The sequence below is a fragment of the Polyodon spathula genome, chromosome 12 (assembly GCF_017654505.1).
Source record: "Polyodon spathula isolate WHYD16114869_AA chromosome 12, ASM1765450v1, whole genome shotgun sequence".
Lineage (NCBI taxonomy): Eukaryota > Metazoa > Chordata > Actinopteri > Acipenseriformes > Polyodontidae > Polyodon > Polyodon spathula.
Window position 1 is genome coordinate 17,816,995 of NC_054545.1, and position 18,792 is coordinate 17,835,786.

The 18,792-nt window shown below is 43.4% G+C and overlaps 1 protein-coding gene across 1 annotated transcript; it reads right to left on the reverse strand.

The window, feature by feature from the left end:
* Positions 1 to 11,044: 11,044 nt before the first annotated feature.
* LOC121323896 (tetratricopeptide repeat protein 9A-like) lies at positions 11,045 to 18,311 on the reverse strand. Its single transcript, XM_041265218.1, has 3 exons — positions 17,192 to 18,311; positions 13,146 to 13,328; positions 11,045 to 12,683 (listed from the first exon to the last, which is right to left on the reverse strand). Exons 1-3 carry the CDS (start codon positions 17,655 to 17,657, stop codon positions 12,604 to 12,606), a joined length of 729 nt encoding a protein of 242 aa, XP_041121152.1. The 5' UTR covers positions 17,658 to 18,311; the 3' UTR covers positions 11,045 to 12,603.
* Between the last annotated feature and the right edge of the window lie 481 nt (positions 18,312 to 18,792).

Sequence of the window (18,792 nt, forward strand, 5' to 3'; positions counted from 1 at the left end):
CTGCCCAGGACTGCATTGTCCTCCAACGCTGTAACTCTGGGTGGCTGCATGGTGAGTCTGCAGTGTGTAAAGAAGCGGGCGGCTAACGGCACACACTTCGGAGGAGAGCGTGTGTTCGTCTTCGCCGCTCACGAGTCAGCGCAGGGGTGGTAGCAGAAAACAATAAAAATAATTGGTGACCACTACATTATTAAAGTTAAAAAAATAAATGATTCTGAGAGCTCTGCGTTACTAAATTTTCTATTCTAAACATGTAGCTGCTATATCGCAGACCATTATTTTAACATGTTGTTTTGGATTGTATTTTATGCCGCTAATGTAATATCTTGAGGTTTGTAGGACACGTGATCGTTCAAACTGACCACGTTTTACACATCACCAAACATGGTGCCGTGATGCACGATCAAGAACGTGTTGAGAGGATCGGAGAACTCTGTGGCCTTACATATTAGCACACCCCCCTCTCCCAAAATGTTTTCATTCTCTGGGGACAAGCTGGACAAATCATTCCCCATATTACACCAATTTCATCACTCTTTAATCATAGTGCACAGAAAACATCCCTCTTAAAGGTTTTCCACAGTAAATGTGCAGGTAGGTTTGCAGTTTTCCCTGTGGTTATACTATGCATTTGCCATGGTTTGCCATGCATTTCAATATGCTTTTCCATACCTCTCTGGGCTTTACATTGCTTGCCTGTGCTTTCACTGTGCTTCATTTCACTTTGCTGTGCTTTTACTGTTGGAGACTTTTAGAAGGGTCCCTTCAAAGTCTACAAAGCTAGCCTACTAGTGTATCTTTCACTTTCTTATGTGAGTGTCAGATTCCAGGGTTTGAAATCAACACACTTCATGACAGCAGGTGTTGTAATTAGAATACATAACAATTTCAAGTTGCATGGTTGCAGCGATTTCCAGCAATTCAGTGACTTCCTTCATTATGGGATTGGGGGGTTACTCCGAGAAATTGCAAACAGCAGAAAAAGGTAAAGTGTTTATGCAAACCCCAGGAAGAGCGTTCACAGCTCTGCAAAATTCAAAGAATAACAACCAGGTATCATGTGTTCCAGCCCTAATCCTGTTCAAAGAAATAGCAGTTTCAATATTTAACTTGCTTTATTTATGCATTTATGAATGTAATAATGTAATGATTATTTATTTGACGTATGTTTTTCAGATCTCACAAGAGAAAGCGACAGTAAAGACACTTTCAACAGTGTTGCAAAGCCCATACAGTGTTAATCGTGTGTATTTCTTTTTATTTAAAGAGGTTCAAGCAAATCAACCTGTCATGTTGTGCACATCAATTCGTTTTGAAAGAAAGACATGTTATAGCAAACCTGCATTTTTATTTAAAAAAATGCTGCCTGGGACCATACTGGGTTAAAGAAAGCTCTGTTTGCATGCTTTACTGATCAGCTGCTTCCCAGTGAAATGACCAAGCAAGTGAAACAGTAGAAGACTACCAGATAGTAAGCTATGCAAAGCTATAACTCTCTGTAACCTAGTGTTGTAGCCAATTACGCTTTCTTTCGTTTCTATACCATGTGCTTCTTTCCAAACTGCACGTGTGACCTGCACAGTGAATAGAAGGTACAGATAAGACATGGAAATAGTGACTGAGTTGCCTTAAAAATCCATGTAGAAAATAGCAACACTGTAGGTGTGAGGATAACAAAAACACAATGTATAATAAATAAACAAAATCTAAGTTGTTTCAGAGCTTCGGTATGTCATGTATAACCTACTGGTGCAAGTAGTCGCAGGAGCATGACTGTGTGGCTCAGTGTGACAGTGGAATCAAGGGGCAACAAAGCAGCTAAAGTGACCTTTTGAGGAACAGGAAACAAACTGAACTGTCATCTAGATCTTTGTTTCAGCTTTAACAGAGTGCACAGAGAGCTGTGGAAGATGCTTGAATGTGAAAACTGGACTTGATTGTGGGGCACTGTTTCTGCGTTTGATGCACCTGAATTATTACCATTGTACGTTTCAAAGCAAAAATAGCGAGCCAATTAGCCAATCAAGACTGTGTTATGACAGTATAGACGGTCCAGCCAGCTCAATCACACGGCAGACTGGCAGATTGTTGTAAATCTCTTGCTACCTAGAGTGCCTCCTTCTGGCAAATAGGAGTACCTGCATCCCAATCTCCAGCTACGAATGGCAGAACCCCCAAAAAGTCACTGCTGCCACCTCCAGGTGCTTTTGCAATTTAAAAGCAAGCAAACAAATAAGTACTGTTGTTTTTTTTTTATGTATGTATGTCCATGTAAAAACAAACAAACAAACAAAAAAAAACTATTAAGTTATTTAAAGTTGTAGAATACTATTGTAATACAATGAAGTTAAAGGAGTGATAATAACCAACACTTGAAAAAATAGTTTTCTTCCTTCTCCTTAGCCTAACCAATGGGGAGTTCAGGATTAAAGAGTACTGGAGTCCAAAGTGAATGAAGTTTGGAAATCAGCAAACCAATAAAGAGCTCTGCGGGAATGTTGAGCTGAGGAGAGAAGGGAAATCGGTCATCACTCATTTCAGATCATTGTGTCCTTCAATCTCCTCAAGGATGCCAAGCAGGCTTGGTTTTGTGGCTAGATGTATTATATGTATTCTTCTTATTTATTATTATGGCAATGGTTGTTATGAATATTTGTATTATTGCGGTGATGGTGACAGCAGTATTGTTGTTGTAATAAAATAAGATACTGGTTTAGGATTGGTGTCAGCACTGGGGCACATTCAGACTTGAATAAAAATCAGAGCAAGAGGATTTGGGAAGTGTGTTTTTGTTCTTGTGTCTGTTCAACGGCTGTTCTCGAAAAACTGAAACATGCAACACACACTAACATTGAAACGAGACACACGTTAGCACTGAAACATGACACACTCATTAAAACGTGACACACACGCATTGAAACATGTGGCAAAGTGCCCGCCCCTATGTGTATTTTGTGTTATATGTTGTGTGTTAATGTTGGTGTATAGTCATTGGTACACGGGATATAAACAGGTCTGTGTAAGACGAGTGTTTAAAATGTATATTTGTATTTAGGCACGAGGATTGCACAGCACTTCACGTGCAAGTAAAAAGTAATACTATGTGAGCACGGGGAATTGCACTTTATTAATTCACGTGCAGTTGTACCGCAACTCCAATTGAATGATTGATTAGCAATCAAGTCTCGGTACAGCTGCATAAAAGCTGCATGTTTTCACCCACTCGGGGTTGTGTGTTCGGTGAGTGGAGAACAGGATTGGAGACGGAGGTAATAATAATAATTGTAATAATAATCATAATCGTTAAAATAGAAGCTCACCGTGTTTGTCTGTGTAGTCTGTTTTGTTTGTCTTTTTATTTTGGCGAAAGTTCCGTGTCCTGTGTTTTTGTTTGTTGCAACCTTTTTCTGTCCGTCTGTTTATTTATTAAATGCTGAGCGAAACCATTCGCTCAGCTCCACCAAACTCCACCTCTGTCGTTTATTTCCTGGCTCTGGTCTGACACCACCCACTCCGGTCGTCTTTGTGACACGTGGTGTCAGAGTGGGGTTACCAGCGCCTCCTAGACGCAGACCAGAGCAGGAACCGCAATTTGCTGTTTCAAAAAAAAAAAAAAAATGTCAGAAGACGCCGTCAGGTTGAGGGACTGGATCCAGGACAATGCTGGGCTGGAGGCACAGTCCATGCCCATAGCCATCCGGATCCTGTGGCTGATGGACAGGGAGCGATGGGAGGTGTATGAGAGGGAACACAACCCAAACTCCCTGGAGGAAGGTGTGGAGTTGGTCCTCTGCTACCTGGAGGCTGCTATAAACAGAACCGCAGCCCAGGTAGCGGGGTCTCCAGCGCCCAGGCGGGGGGACCGCGAGAGTCCAGCGCCCAGACGGGAGGTCTACGAGAGTCCAGCGCCCAGACGAGGGGACCGCGGGGATACAAAGCCCGAGAGGGAGCTGTTCCCATCTCCACCAGCAGAGGGTGAGTGCCTGCTGGTATCACTTCCCCTATCGTCACCACCTGGAGGAGAGGAGCAGGTGCTTCCTCTGCCTCCATCACCTTCCCCTGCAAGTGAGGGAGAGCCGCACCAGTCCCCTGTAATAAGGGTAGACTACACGCCGCTCCCACCTTCGCCGCCAGGAGACTACAATCCGCTCCCACCTCTGCCGCCAGGAGACTACATGCCTCCGCCACCTCCATCGGCAGGAGCAGAGCAGCAGGAGCTGCCTCTGCCTCCTCCACCAGCAGAGGGTGAATGCCTGCTGGGTCCCTGTCCACCAGCAGAGGGTGAATGCCTGCTGGGTCCCTGTCCACCAGCAGAGGGTGAATGCCTGCTGGGTCCCTGTCCACCAGCAGAGGGTGAATGCCTGCTGGGTCCTTGTCCACCAGCAGAGGGTGAATGCCTGCTGGGTCCCTGTCCACCAGCAGAGGGTAAATGCCTGCTGGGTTCCCGTCCACCAGCAGAGGGTGAATACCTGCTGGTATCACTTCCCCCACCAGCAGAGGATGAAAGCCTGCTGGTATCACTTCCCCCACCATCACGAGGAGAGGAGCTGGAGCTGCCTCTGCCTCCATCACCATTAGGGGGAGATGAGCAGGAGCTGCCTCTCCCTTCACCAGAAGGACTAGGACTAGATGCTGGCGGTCCTCAGCAGCCCTTGCATAGGCTGCTGAGGGAAGCACGGGGAAGAACCGCCTGGCCGCAGTGGCCGAGAAGAGGGCCAACACCCGCACGCCAGCTTGTCCTGACTCCCTGCCACACTTCGCCCAAGGATGCCTGCCTGGCATCGCCTGGAGTTGCCAGCCGCTTCGCATCGCCTGGGGTTCCGGAACTGCTTAGCCAGGGGTCGAAGTTGGCTCTTCTTGGCCGCAGGGGTCAGCCCCACCAGAGGGAGCTGCTGGCTATGAAAAAGGGAGAGGTCAGGAGACCACCTTTCCCCGCAGCAATTTCGCTGCAGGAGTTCTGGGGGCTGGAGTCCCCCCAGAGGGAGCTGCTGGCAATAAAGGGGGGAGAGGTCAGGAGACTACCTTCCCCCGCAACAGTTTCGTTGCCGGAGATCTTGGGGGAGGTCTGGAGACCACCAGCCCCAGCAGCTTTTCCGCTGCTGGACTTGCCCCAGCTGAAGGAGTCAGTCTGGGAGCTGTCAGCACATTTGCTGCCAGCCGTACCATTGGCAGCATTTCTGCTGCCAGTGGTACAGCTGGGGGAGAGATTCGCCCCACTGTCAGCACGTTTGCTGACAGCATGGCCAGTAGCAGCCTGGCTACTGGCAACATTGCCGCTCATCAACCCCTTAAAGTCCTTGTTCTTGGCCCAGGACATTGAACGAGACTTTTGGGATTTTAAGGGGGGAGGTGGCCATTGAGGCCATGTGTGCTTTGCACAAGTGGGGGGTATATGTGGCAAAGTCCCCGCCCCTATGTGTATTTTGTGTTATCTGTTGTGTGTTAATGTTGGTGTATAGTCATTGGTACACAGGATATAAACGGGTCTGTGTAACACGAGTGTTTAAAATGTATATTGGTATTTAGGCACGAGGATTGTACAGCACTTCACGCGCAAGTAAAATGTAATAATATGTGAGCATGGGGAATTGCACTTTATTAATTCACGTGCAGTTGTATCGCGACTCCAATTGAATGATTGATTAGCAATTGAGTCTCGGTACAGCTGCATAAAAGCTGCATGTTTTCACCCACTCGGGGTTGTGTGTTCAGTGAGTGGAGAATGGAATTGGTGACCGAGGTAATAGTAATATTTGTAATAATAATAATAATCGTTAAAATAGAAGCTCACCGTGTTTGTCTGTATAGTCCGTTTTGTTTGTCTATTTATTTTGGCGAAAGTGCAGTGTCCAGTGTTTTTGTTTGTTCCAACCTTTTTATTTTCTGTCCGTCTGTTTATTTATTAAATGCTGAGAGAAACCATTCGCTCAGCTCCACCAAACTCCACCTCTCTCTGTCGTTTATTTCCTGGCTCTGGTCTGACGCCACCCACTCCGGCTGTCTTTGTGACACATGACCCACACACACACTAGCACTGAAACATGACCCACACACACTAGCACTGAAACATGACACACACACACACACACACACACACACACACACTAGCACTGAAACATGACACATTCACAGAAACGTCACACTAGCACTGAAACATGACACACACACACACACTCGCACTCACTAGCACTGAAACATGACATACACACACTCACTAGCACTGAAACATGACACACACACTCACTAGCACATAAACATGACACACACACACAGACTCACTAGCACTGAAACGTGACACATACACACACTCACCAGCACTGAAACATGACATACACACACATGTTCACTTGCACGCACTTATTTCTTGTTGAAACGTCTGATAACAGCATATCAAATAATGTCCTTTTATTCATGACTTATTTGTTTAGTTGACTTCCTACCCCCTTGTTGACGGCTATGCAATGGGCTGACTGCTAACCTGCACATGTGGGTCCAGTTAAGTTTAACAGCATATTTCATTTCCTTCCACTTCTGCTCATAAAACATAATTGCAACCTCTCAGACTTCAGATGGTTATTCTGCTTCAATCAGGTGAAAATACAAACTGCAATTCGGCACTTTGGTGTCATCACATTTTACTGTAAGCTTGTTTTCAGTTTTTTTGTGCCAATTTATTGAATTTTGTTGTTTGCTTTTACCAAAGGGTGTCAAACAGGGTTGGGGGTCAATTCTCATGTATTGTAATCAACTCTAATACAATATTGATCAAAATTGCAATTAGCAGTATTCTGTTAAAAAGAGCTTCTCACAGAGGCAACATTCCATCCATTGAAGTCACTGTTAGTCAATTAAACTGGCTTCAAATGAAAGCAGTTGAACAATCACAACAATCACATTATGTCTCTAAAATATTAATTCCGATTCCTTCAAAGGCTTTGGAATTGGGAATTGATTTTAAAAAGGAATTGGAATGGAAAAACAGGAATTCACCCCAACTCTGGTATCAAACACGACACAGATAGTGTTATCCCTTCAGACTGGTGATTTCAAGTTGTTTTATGATTCAGGGGGTGCAAAAGGGGGGCCAGATAACTGTTTTTAAGAATAATTACACTCTATGGCTAATCTTAATGTATTCTAATTTCCATCTGATACAAACCATCTGACACAAGGACACTTCAGATAACTGTGTCGCATCAGTGTCTGCTTTATTGCATGTTTGTATATCTAGCATCAATTACTGCTCTTTAAATCTCAAAAGCAAAATGCTTTTTTTCTGGCCTGTGATCCCAATATTAAATTACAATATTGCTTTTTGTAAAATTCTGTGTGACCATTGCACTAACCTCTTTCTCCTCCTAGACCTTCTTTCTGCTCTAGGACTTCTTCAGCTACTGCAATGAATTGGGAATCCAAACCTGCCTTTCGCCTCAATAAGTCAGCCTGGAGTTGGCATGGCATAGACTCCCTAAGGTGCCTGGCTGTGTTTTGCAGGATGGTGAGTCAGGGTCAATGCATTAGGTACAGAATTGCTGCCCCACATGCAACACAAGCTCTTCCCATGAAAGCTCGATTGGCTTGAGATCCGGGGATTGCGCTGGCCAGTGGCAGCTGTCTGGTGTGCCATCATCTTGAAAGGTGACACTTAGTACTGTGTATCCAGCATGTTATTCAGCCTTCTAGGGAAATCAAAGCAGCCCCCTAGTTTGAATATGAAAATGCTTTAACGAATGTACAGTGTATGTTCACCTCTGACTTTTATCACTTCCACCTGTTTTCTGTGAATCTAGTCTTTCATACCCTGCTGTTGACAGTGTTACAGCAGGTGTCCTGTTATTGTACTGCGATTATTACCATTATTAAGCTCTGAAGCCCACTCTCTTTGAAGTCCCTTGGAGAGAGTGGCGCATTGTGCACTGCCAGCCGCCTCACACCTCATAACAGGGAACAAGTGTGTCAACATGGAGCCCTTGAATTACTCAGCACAACATCAGCTGAGTGGAGAAACAACACACTCCCCTCTTCCTCTTCGGTTACACTCTGACTCCAGAGACTGAACTGCATTCACACTACATTACAAACACAAACTCCAGAGACTGAACTGCATTCACACTACATTACAAACACAAACTCCAGAGACTGAACTGCATTCACACTACATTACAAACACAAACTCCAGAGACTGAACTGCATTCACACTACATTACAAACACCTACTCCAGAGACTGAACTGCATTCACACTACATTACAAACACCAACTCCAGAGACTGAACTGCATTCACACTACATTACAAACACAAACTCCAGAGACTGAACTGCATTCACACTACATTACAAACACAAACTCCAGAGACTGAACTGCATTCACACTACATTACAAACACAAACTCCAGAGACTGAACTGCATTCACACTACATTACAAACACCTACTCCAGAGACTGAACTGCATTCACACTACATTACAAACACCTACTCCAGAGACTGAACTGCATTCACACTACATTACAAACACCAACTCCAGAGACTGAACTGCATTCACACTACATTACAAACACAAACTCCAGAGACTGAACTGCATTCCACTACATTACAAACACAAACTCCAGAGACTGAACTGCATTCACACTACATTACAAACACAAACTCCAGAGACTGAACTGCATTCACACTACATTACAAACACCTACTCCAGAGACTGAACTGCATTCACACTACATTACAAACACCTACTCCAGAGACTGAACTGCATTCACACTACATTACAAACACCTACTCCAGAGACTGAACTGCATTCACACTACATTACAAACACAAACTCCAGAGACTGAACTGCATTCACACTACATTACAAACACCTACTCCAGAGACTGAACTGCATTCACACTACATTACAAACACCTACTCCAGAGACTGAACTGCATTCACACTACATTACAAACACCTACTCCAGAGACTGAACTGCATTCACACTACATTACAAACACCAACTCCAGAGACTGAACTGCATTCACACTACATTACAAACACCTACTCCAGAGACTGAACTGCATTCACACTACATTACAAACACCAACTCCAGAGACTGAACTGCATTCACACTACATTACAAACACCTACTCCAGAGACTGAACTGCATTCCACTACATTACAAACACCAACTCCAGAGACTGAACTGCATTCACACTACATTACAAACACCTACTCCAGAGACTGAACTGCATTCACACTACATTACAAACACCAACTCCAGAGACTGAACTGCATTCACACTACATTACAAACACCTACTCCAGAGACTGAACTGCATTCACACTACATTACAAACACCTACTCCAGAGACTGAACTGCATTCACACTACATTACAAACACCAACTCCAGAGACTGAACTGCATTCACACTACATTACAAACACCAACTCCAGAGACTGAACTGCATTCACACTACATTACAAACACCTACTCCAGAGACTGAACTGCATTCACACTACATTACAAACACCTACTCCAGAGACTGAACTGCATTCACACTACATTACAAACACCAACTCCAGAGACTGAACTGCATTCACACTACATTACAAACACAAACTCCAGAGACTGAACTGCATTCACACTACATTACAAACACCTACTCCAGAGACTGAACTGCATTCACACTACATTACAAACACCAACTCCAGAGACTGAACTGCATTCACACTACATTACAAACACCTACTCCAGAGACTGAACTGCATTCCACTACATTACAAACACAAACTCCAGAGACTGAACTGCATTCCACTACATTACAAACACAAACTCCAGAGACTGAACTCACTCACACTACATTACAAATACCAACTCCAGAGACTGAACTCACTCACACTGCATGGAGTTGGTAATTACAAACAACAACTCCATAGACTGAACTCACTCACACTATGTCATGTGATGCATTCCGTAAAGTTTGTTTATGCATTCCGTTTCTTCCAGGAGTTTGTCATGTGAGACTTTCTTCCAGGAGTTTGTCATGTGATGCATTCCGTTTCTTCCAGGAGTTTGTCATGTGATGCATTCCGTTTCTTCCAGGAGTTTGTCATGTGATGCATTCCGTTTCTTCCAGGAGTTTGTCGTGTGATGCATTCCGTTTCTTTTAGTAGTTCTAAATCCATCTGGGCTTGTGCTTTGCTATATTGTCCGGAATGTGAACACACTGGCTCTGTCTTTCTGGTGCTGATCTGGGGTTCTATGTGATGAGGGATCTTGTAAACGATCCAAATCAAATAACAGCACAGACTGAAATCACAGTGTGCTGTACCTCAGCAAATTGCACCATGAACACGCTAAAGGACCTTAAAGCCAGTAGTATTGTACAGTGTTCATGAGATACTGGGTATTTTCAGGGGTATTTTATTGTCATTTATCAGTTTACCCCTAAAATCAGAAACCAGAGTGTAGGATTTGGGAAACACTGAGAGCAGTCTCTCACCCCACCCCACCCCACCCCCCGCCACCTCAAGCACAATCACACTGAGTTTCAGTCTCATTGCAGGCAGAACTGTGCAATTGTCGTCTTGCACACGTTAAGGTCCCCTTGTTCGACGTTCTCCCTCAAGAGTTTTTTTCGTAACCCAATATTACAAGAGACAGTGTGTGTTGGTCAAGGGTGCTGAGACGTCCCATGACGCCCCCATACCATACTGTTTAGAACAGTTTACTGTTTATGTATTCTTCGTGCTGACTTTAGTCACAACACGACTCTGGATGACGTTAACGTCAGTACTTTTGTAATTGCCTGTAATTTAAGTCATCAATAACATGTCAAGGAAGTACTAGCCCCGTGACCCATAAAAAAGTCCCATAAAATACAGTTAAATAGTCAAATGGGGATTTAGTTTTTGTGTCAGTGATCTCTAAACCCGTTTCTGACCTCCTAACTCGTTAGAGAGTGCCACCCTGGGTGGGTGGGGCCGGGTTCGGTGGATCGTTCAAGTGTAGTGTGGTGTAAACGTTGTAACGCCGGACAAGTAAAAGCCGACGGTTAGTAACTAGAAGGGTTAATGTTCTTCACACACCAGTCACCCTGCGGTACTGCGGCACGTCGACAGAATATCATCGCTGTACTCTATTGAAGGGTAGCGTCAAATGTCATGTTAATTGAGTTTTTATATCGTGCTTGCGATTTTATTTTTGCATTCATTCTCAGTGATCCTGGGCACTGCTGCACCACTATTATAATTTGTCTCTAATTTGCCTTTACCTGCATTCAGCTTGTCTGGAGAACCTTAAGTGACAGCCCTGAAAAGGCTTTCCTCATTCCATTCAGATCAAGAAACAATGATCATTCAGCTGTGCCAGCTCCACCTAACATCTCTCTGTCCATAAATATGTAGAGTAGGCAAGGTCACATGGTTTGAATGGAATGAGGATTCTCCAGGCAAGCGCAAAACCAGATTTAGAGAACAATGATAATAACTATGCATGATATGGGAGCAGCAGAACCCAGAACCACACAGAATGATTGCAAAAAATAGTCATGAAAAAGTAATCAAAATGACATTTGAAACTACTTACACTACTTACAGTCTTTACTGTGACAACATTCTGTGCAGAGCTAAAAAGTCCCAGTCAAACATGGGCATGACATGTACAGTATTGACTGTGTTTCTCATGACTTGTATGGTATTGACGTCTTTCTCGTGACTTGTACAGTATTGACTGTGTTTCTCATGACTTGTACAGTATTGACTGTTTCTCATGACATGTACAGTACTGACTGTTTCTCATGACATGTACAGTATTGACTGTGTTTCTCATGACATGTACAGTATTTACCGTGTTTCTCATGACATGTACAGTATTGACTGTGTTTCTCATGACTTGTACGGTATTGACTGTGTTTCTCATGACTTGTATGGTATTGACTGTTCTTCTCAGTGCTTGTATGGTATTGACTGTTCTTCTCAATGCTTGTATGGTATTGGCTATGCTTTTCTGTTGAAGTTTATCCAGAAGTTTAAAAGCTCAATTGTAAGATATACTGCAGTGCTATACAATAAGATAATGAGCCTGCCCTGTATCAATGGGTCCTGTTCACAAAGCATTAAAACATGAGTAACCATGTCTATGAGGACACAGATGCTTTTAAAAATGAAAAGAACTTCAGTTCATTGAATCAACAGAGTTCACCTGCCGCAGTGCTGAAAGCTTGTGTTTTAAAAGTTAATGACACCCCTGTCTGGTGCTCCAGAGCAAAGTTGTTTTCCATTAGTGGATGGGCAGCTTGTGAGAAGCAATGCACTGCAGTTTAATGTATTGATTTTTGAGTAGGACAGCTCTGTGTGAGTAGTGAAAAAACTAAACAATTTTGCAAGGAAGAACATGAATGTGGATAAATTGTTACTAACGTAAACAAACGACAAACAGTACTAACAGTGACTCAAAACAACCCCAAAACTCCACATACCAAGCTCTGCCCCAGTTCCGCCCACTTCCCCTCAGCCATTAGAAACCGCAGGCACATATCCAATCAGTGTCCAGAGTTGTGATTGGTTGATGAGGCAGCTTTCAGAGTTCACAGACGCTGCTCCTAGTGTGTTCCCATAGCAACAGGCTCTGTTTACAAGGCCTCCTCCTGCCGTGGAGCGGAGCGACGGAGTTTCATTTCCGTCAGCTGGATGTAGCGGATAACATTGGTATCTACAGGAAACAGCCAGGAGAGAGGGGGGAGAGAGTGACAGGAAAGCATAGTCAGGGTTATTCAACCTTTCCACTGCTCATATCACTCACAGGACGGGAAGCCACAGAGGAAACATGCTGTCCTGGGCCTGGAGCTGAACAGGAAACTCCCCAACCTCACTGCTTCCCTCCCTCCCGGTCCTCCAGCTCTAACCACTAAGCCACACTGCCTCCCTCCAAGTCCCTCAGCTCTCACCACTAGACCATACTGCCCTCCCAGTCCTTCAGCTCTGAACACAAGGCCACACTGCTTCCCTTCCTCCCAGTCCCTCAGCTCTATCTATTAGGCCACACTGCCTCCCTCCAAGTCCCACAACTTTTACCACTCGGCCAGTCCCCAGGATTCTAGACCCCACCCATGTCAGTATGTCTCAGTGACGGCGGCCCAGGGCTGGGGTGCTGGCAGGCTGTGTGGACACTGACCTGTGGGCTGTTGTTTCCGGGCCTCCTTGAGGTAGTGCAGGGCCTTGTGGTAGTCCCCCAGGTGGTAGTAGGCCACTCCGGAGCGGTACAGAGCCTTGAAGTTCCCCCCTTCCTTCCTGAGGACCTTCAGACAGTACTCCTTCACTCTCTCGTAGTTCACCAGCTCCATCTGCAGCAGACAGGCTGGGGGGAGGGCGTGAGGCACAGCCAGGGTCAGTGCGTTTCTTAGTTAATTCCCACTCGCTGTCCAAGCCATATATTAGAGATAATCACATTAACACAAACAGTTTTAAAAGTACAAACAAGCATGTGCGTAACATACATTCCCCACCAGCCACGACTGTAAATACAAAATGAAGATCTTTCAGTAATGTGAAGAATAGATCAGCGTGGTCTGAACCACTGTATGTGAAAGAGTTCCTGACTTAACATGCATACAGGAGGACAGTGAGATGCCTCCATATACCTTCCGATTCTGATACTCTCAATCGTTTGTGGTAAAGTAAAGAATACATCAAGAATACATCAAGAATACATCAATGGACTATTGACTATTTTGTAAAAAAAAAAAACTCAAATAAAATGAGAGAGGGCCTGTATTCAAATCAACTATAAAAATGCCCTTGTTCTTCACTGAAGAACCGTTTGGGGAACCACACGCTCTATTCTGCTTATATTATGATACAAACGATACATACCTTTGTCATGTAAAGAAAACACCATGAGTCATCGATACACAAGGAATTGTTACACCCTGTTCATCATCCAAGCATTATTCCTAGTTTCATTAAATGAGTGCGGCACTGCATTTTGAAAAGCTCAGTTAAACAAAAGTATGTGCTACATATTTAAGGTGTTTCCCATGTTGTTCCAGTCTCTAAACCCTGTGCATTATGCCGCTGGAATCCTTTTTGTTCTGAAGCCCTCTACGTTTCTGATGCAAACTCAGACTTGCATGTGCACTTTTCTCTAGTGCGTGGGTAGAGATCAATAAAGGAATTACACTTCAGCACCGCACTCTGCTCCAGGGCAGATATACACACAGACAGGGAGCCCTTCTTAAAAGTCTGGTAGCTAAGGTTTTGGCATCTACACTGCATTTTTCTTCAGTAACTTTTCACAGCTCCCCATGTCATCGTGTAGTTCAACTTTTCATTCCTACTAAGTTTCCTTAATTTTGAAAGTTATGTTATTAGCTCATCCTCATGCATGTCGAATGCAGTTTTATCAAATATGAGCTAGCAGTTACCAAGATATAGCATTCATTAGCCCGACCAATCAGAGGCCACAACTCATGCAGATGTATAAAGGAATGTCCGTACCAAGTTCTATCCTCCTTGGATCAGTGCTTTTCACAATATAGTTAATAAATCTGGGTGGACATGTTCACTAGAACCCAATACTAGGAGTATAAACTTCTGAACTGTACTTCAATTTAAATATAATTATTAATAGTAAACATTAATAATTAGCACTGGAAGAAATATTCTAACAAGCACTGCTTGAATGTGTTTGGTGTCAGAAATGGCCATGTTAGTATTCAGTCATGTACCAGACTGTCTAAAGGACTGACAGAAAGTTGCAAAGCAAACCAAGGCATCAATGACATCTGAAATAAATTCTACGATACAGAAGAAACAGAATCTTTAATAGGTCAGTTGATCAGGGTACCGGGTTTATTTCACTTCTGATAACTAATATTGTATATTGACTTCTCTAGCGAATGAATCGGTCAAGTTAATTACTGCTTTTAAAAATATTCCATTAGGGAGGTGGAAACTGTGCTACTTGGGGTAAAACACGAAGGGACGTATTTCCAAAGTGTTTCCTCTAGTCTTTAATGAACTTCTATTTTACGAAAGGAGAAAGAAAGTCATGTTGATGTACAAAATGAAAAACACACTGAGAGCATAGAATCAAGCAGCATGGTTCCAGGTTTTGTAAATTGATTTAAGTGTTTTCCCTCTTTCAAAATGTAGGAGTGCATTGAAGACTGGAGTAAACTCTTTGAAAATAGGTCCCTAAGTCCCTTGACTATCACATTCAAAAACATTGGAATTACAGGCTGGATTTCCTTCTTATTGCTGTCGTTGTGAAAGCCCCCGCCTCTGTACAGACAGCAGCTGTTTCAGGAGAGCTGTGCTGAAGCTGCTGCTGTCACTGAGATAAGATCAGGGTCACACGCAGGGGTCAATGACATTCCTGCCATTATCACTCGCCTCTCACCCAACAGCTGAGGTACTGACATTCTACTGTTTGCAAGTTAAAGAAATTGAGTTCAGTTAGGACTTTCATGCTATTTCCGTGCACACACATGGAGTAGGGAAAAACGGGATCAAATCTGGTTTCTGTTTTTATCAAACTCTCAACAAACAAGACCTCAGGAGCTTTACATTTGAATATACTTCAGTTCAATACACAATTTGGAAATACTAAGAGCAATGACAGATTGAAAGGCTTCTATCGAAATGCTTGTCACTAAACTGATTACCTTTCTATTAGCATTTCTAAATCCAGCACGGTAGAGGATTTAATAGTGATGGAAAACAGACTTGGAAATTGATCCATTCCTGGTGTTACTTTGAGTTTAGAGAGACACATCTGAGCTTGTTACCTATAAACTGTGGCTAATCAAGCTGGTAGTAAAACCTGGAATGGGTGAAATAGCTGTACAATAGGAGTCTTATTGCCATCCCTGGATAGTACAGAATTAAGAAACCCATTTAGTCACTAGTTAAGAAATGCGTGCTTTATTTCAGATCACAGCATTAATGAAGGGATCTATCGTACATCATATCATTTGCTTACACTGTTTCCAGGTGAAGTTTAATGTCAAAACAATCAGGCTTCATTGGGTGAAACCCTCAGAAAACCCTCTTCTAGATACAGTGTTCAGAGCTCTGGTTTGGGAACACAGGTTCTGGTTAAAATAATATGGTTGAATCACATAAGAACAAAATAACCAAATCTATGGACAATTGGAAGCCATTTAGTCCATCAAGTCTCATCCGGTTCCTAGTGGCTGATTGATCTAAAAACTTTGTATCTTGAGCTGGATCTTGAAGCATCCCAATGACTCAGCATCAACAACATGGCTAGGCAACCTATTTAATAGCCTTGCCACTGTCTGTGTGAAGATGTGACTCCTACCGTCTGTCCTAAGTCTTTCTCCAATTCATTTCCACTGTGTCCTCAGGCCCTGGTTTCTGTGCTGCACTTTAATTATTGGTTAGGGTTTACTATGTCAACTCCTTTTAAGATTGCAAAGACTACAATCAAGTCCTCTCTGATTCTTCTTTGTTCCAGGCTCAATATATGTAGCTCTTTCAGCCTGTCTTCATCACTCATTCCTTGAAGCCCTCATTTCCATGATGCATCAGAATGAGACCAGACTGAAGAGCTGGCCTTCTGAACAGCAAGCAGTAGGGTACCAGGAAGCAGCCGTTTTACAATAATAATTAGAATGACAAATGTACATTGATTCCCTCTGGTTGCAAGACTAATTTGGCCCAATTAAACACCTACCCCCTCATTGATTCAGGGCTCAGTATAACTTGTTCTGGTAATTCATCACCGCTACCTAAAAGGTCAAGTAACAGGGGCTAAGCAATTCAGGGAGACATCTGGCAGACTGTTGAAAGGATTCTCCTATTTACTCCATAGCCATTGTATAGGGACAACACATACTGCACTGGGATCAACACATACTAACCAGGATCTCTGCTCTGGTTCTAACCACTGCAGCCCTCATCATCCTCTCTGGTTTTGATAAGTGATCATCAAATAAAGCATCTAAGCATGTACATTTTCTTGGAGGACAGATTATTTTTATTATAAAAAATACAGTATCTTTTATTAGTATAGGCTACTTAACATAAATGTAACCCTATAACAAAATGATAAATCTCATACATGGCCCGTGTGGTGCCTGCTGTACTAAATTGGACGGCATATTATATTAATGTAAGAGGCTGTTATTTGAGTGGTCCTTAGAACAGCTGCCTGCCTGTCTGTCTGTCTGTCTGTAGTCACCAATACTACTTTACCTGCCAGGCTGTTATAACACTCGACCTCGGCGTTCTCCATCATCTCCTGCTGTTCCTCGCTCAGCCCCGGGGTGCCCCCCGGCGGAGGCTCTGCTGAGGACGGGCACGTCGTGGTACCTTGGTCCCCGAGCAGCGTGTGTAGCGCTTTTATGTCCAGCAGCGCCCTGTGGTACTTCCCAATGGCTTCCTTGTATTTCTTCTCCTTGTAGCACTGTGTCCCCTGGCTCTTGAACTCCAGCGCCCTGTGGAGCAGCTGCGCCGGCTCTGGATGCAGCTGACCAGGATCCCTCGTGAGGGTGGAGCCGTGGTAGCGATAGTGCTGCTGGTGGTACTCAGGACGCGCGGGGTCCCGACTACTGTTGGCCGGCAATTTGTTACTCTGTTCTGGCAGCCTGGACACGCTACCCGAACCCAGTGCCACTGTGCTCGCATTCCCATCTTGTACCACTGCCCGACTCGGATGCATCTTCCCAACCCCAAACCCCCAAAATTAACCGCCTAGACCTAGAAAGATAGCTCCAGTGTTTTGATCCGTGTTGTCCTGTGAGCTGGGTTGCAGTGTTTTTTTTCGGTCACTCAGTGCTTCCTCTCACTCACTGTTCTGTTGTGTTGCATGTTGATGCTTGTTGCTGTTCAGACTCCCTGCTCCTCCCTCTCCATAACTACTGGATTTGGTTTGTTTTGCTGATACAGTAGGTTCGTTTTGTTAGTTTCCAACAACTGCTATTTTGCTCTTTTTGATTAGCTGATACGAACAGACTTTCCTGATGCCAGATTTCAAAAAAACAAAACAAAAAAACATCGTAACCTGATGCAGCCGGTTTGTTGTTTTGTTTTCTTCAAAAGAGAAATATGCAAACACCCTCAGATATGAAATAAAAACATGTCAGGAGCTGCCTGCCTTTCTCTTGCCTCATCAGCGCGTTTTAATGCAAACCCCGGCCGGGTGTATTGCTTACTGCACTGCTGTCAGTATCTCAATGAGGCGTCATTGAAGCGTTTCATATGCGGTTCTGAAGTAGAGGAGGGCAAACTTTTTATGTTTTCATTTTACATCGATAATCATAAATAAAATGTGTCACTTTTTATATTCTGGTATTCTACTGTTAATATTCGGTCCAAATCTTAATGCAGCAGATAAGACAGAATACTTTTTTAGGACTTTTTACGAGAATATGTTAAAAGTTGTATATTATTATTATTATTATTATTATTATTATTATTATTATTATTATTATTATTAATGGTAAATGCTTACTTTCCTGGTATAAACCATTAACAGTATTTCGTCAACTGAATGATGGTTCGTTATTTCATCAGAACCACGTGATGGAATTATACCGTTAGTATTATTATTACATATCCACACTATCATTATTATTGATGCAATATTTTGCATCCAGTGCTCACTTTGCTGTTTCATACACACTGCAGAGCACTTCATCTTCATACAGTCACATAGCATTCATAATGATACAGAACTAACACCAAACAGCGTGTGCAGGTAGAGGCCCCGAGTTATTTATTTCATGTAAAATCAAGTTTTGTTTTTGCCGAGCACGTGATTCATTGTAAGCTATAGCACCGTGTTAAAACATATC

What these genes read in the sequence shown, in the direction of transcription:
- LOC121323896 (XM_041265218.1), bottom strand. Translation starts at nt 17,657, where the DNA reads ATGCATCCGAGTCGGGCAGTGGTACAAGATGGGAATGCGAGCACAGTG. An exon ending in GTGTTATAACAGCCTGGCAG is followed by an intron (nt 13,329 to 17,191) that starts GTAAAGTAGTAT and finishes CCCTCCCCCCAG; the next exon opens with CCTGTCTGCTGCAGATGGAG. An exon ending in CCGGAAACAACAGCCCACAG is followed by an intron (nt 12,684 to 13,145) that starts GTCAGTGTCCAC and finishes TGTTTCCTGTAG; the next exon opens with ATACCAATGTTATCCGCTAC.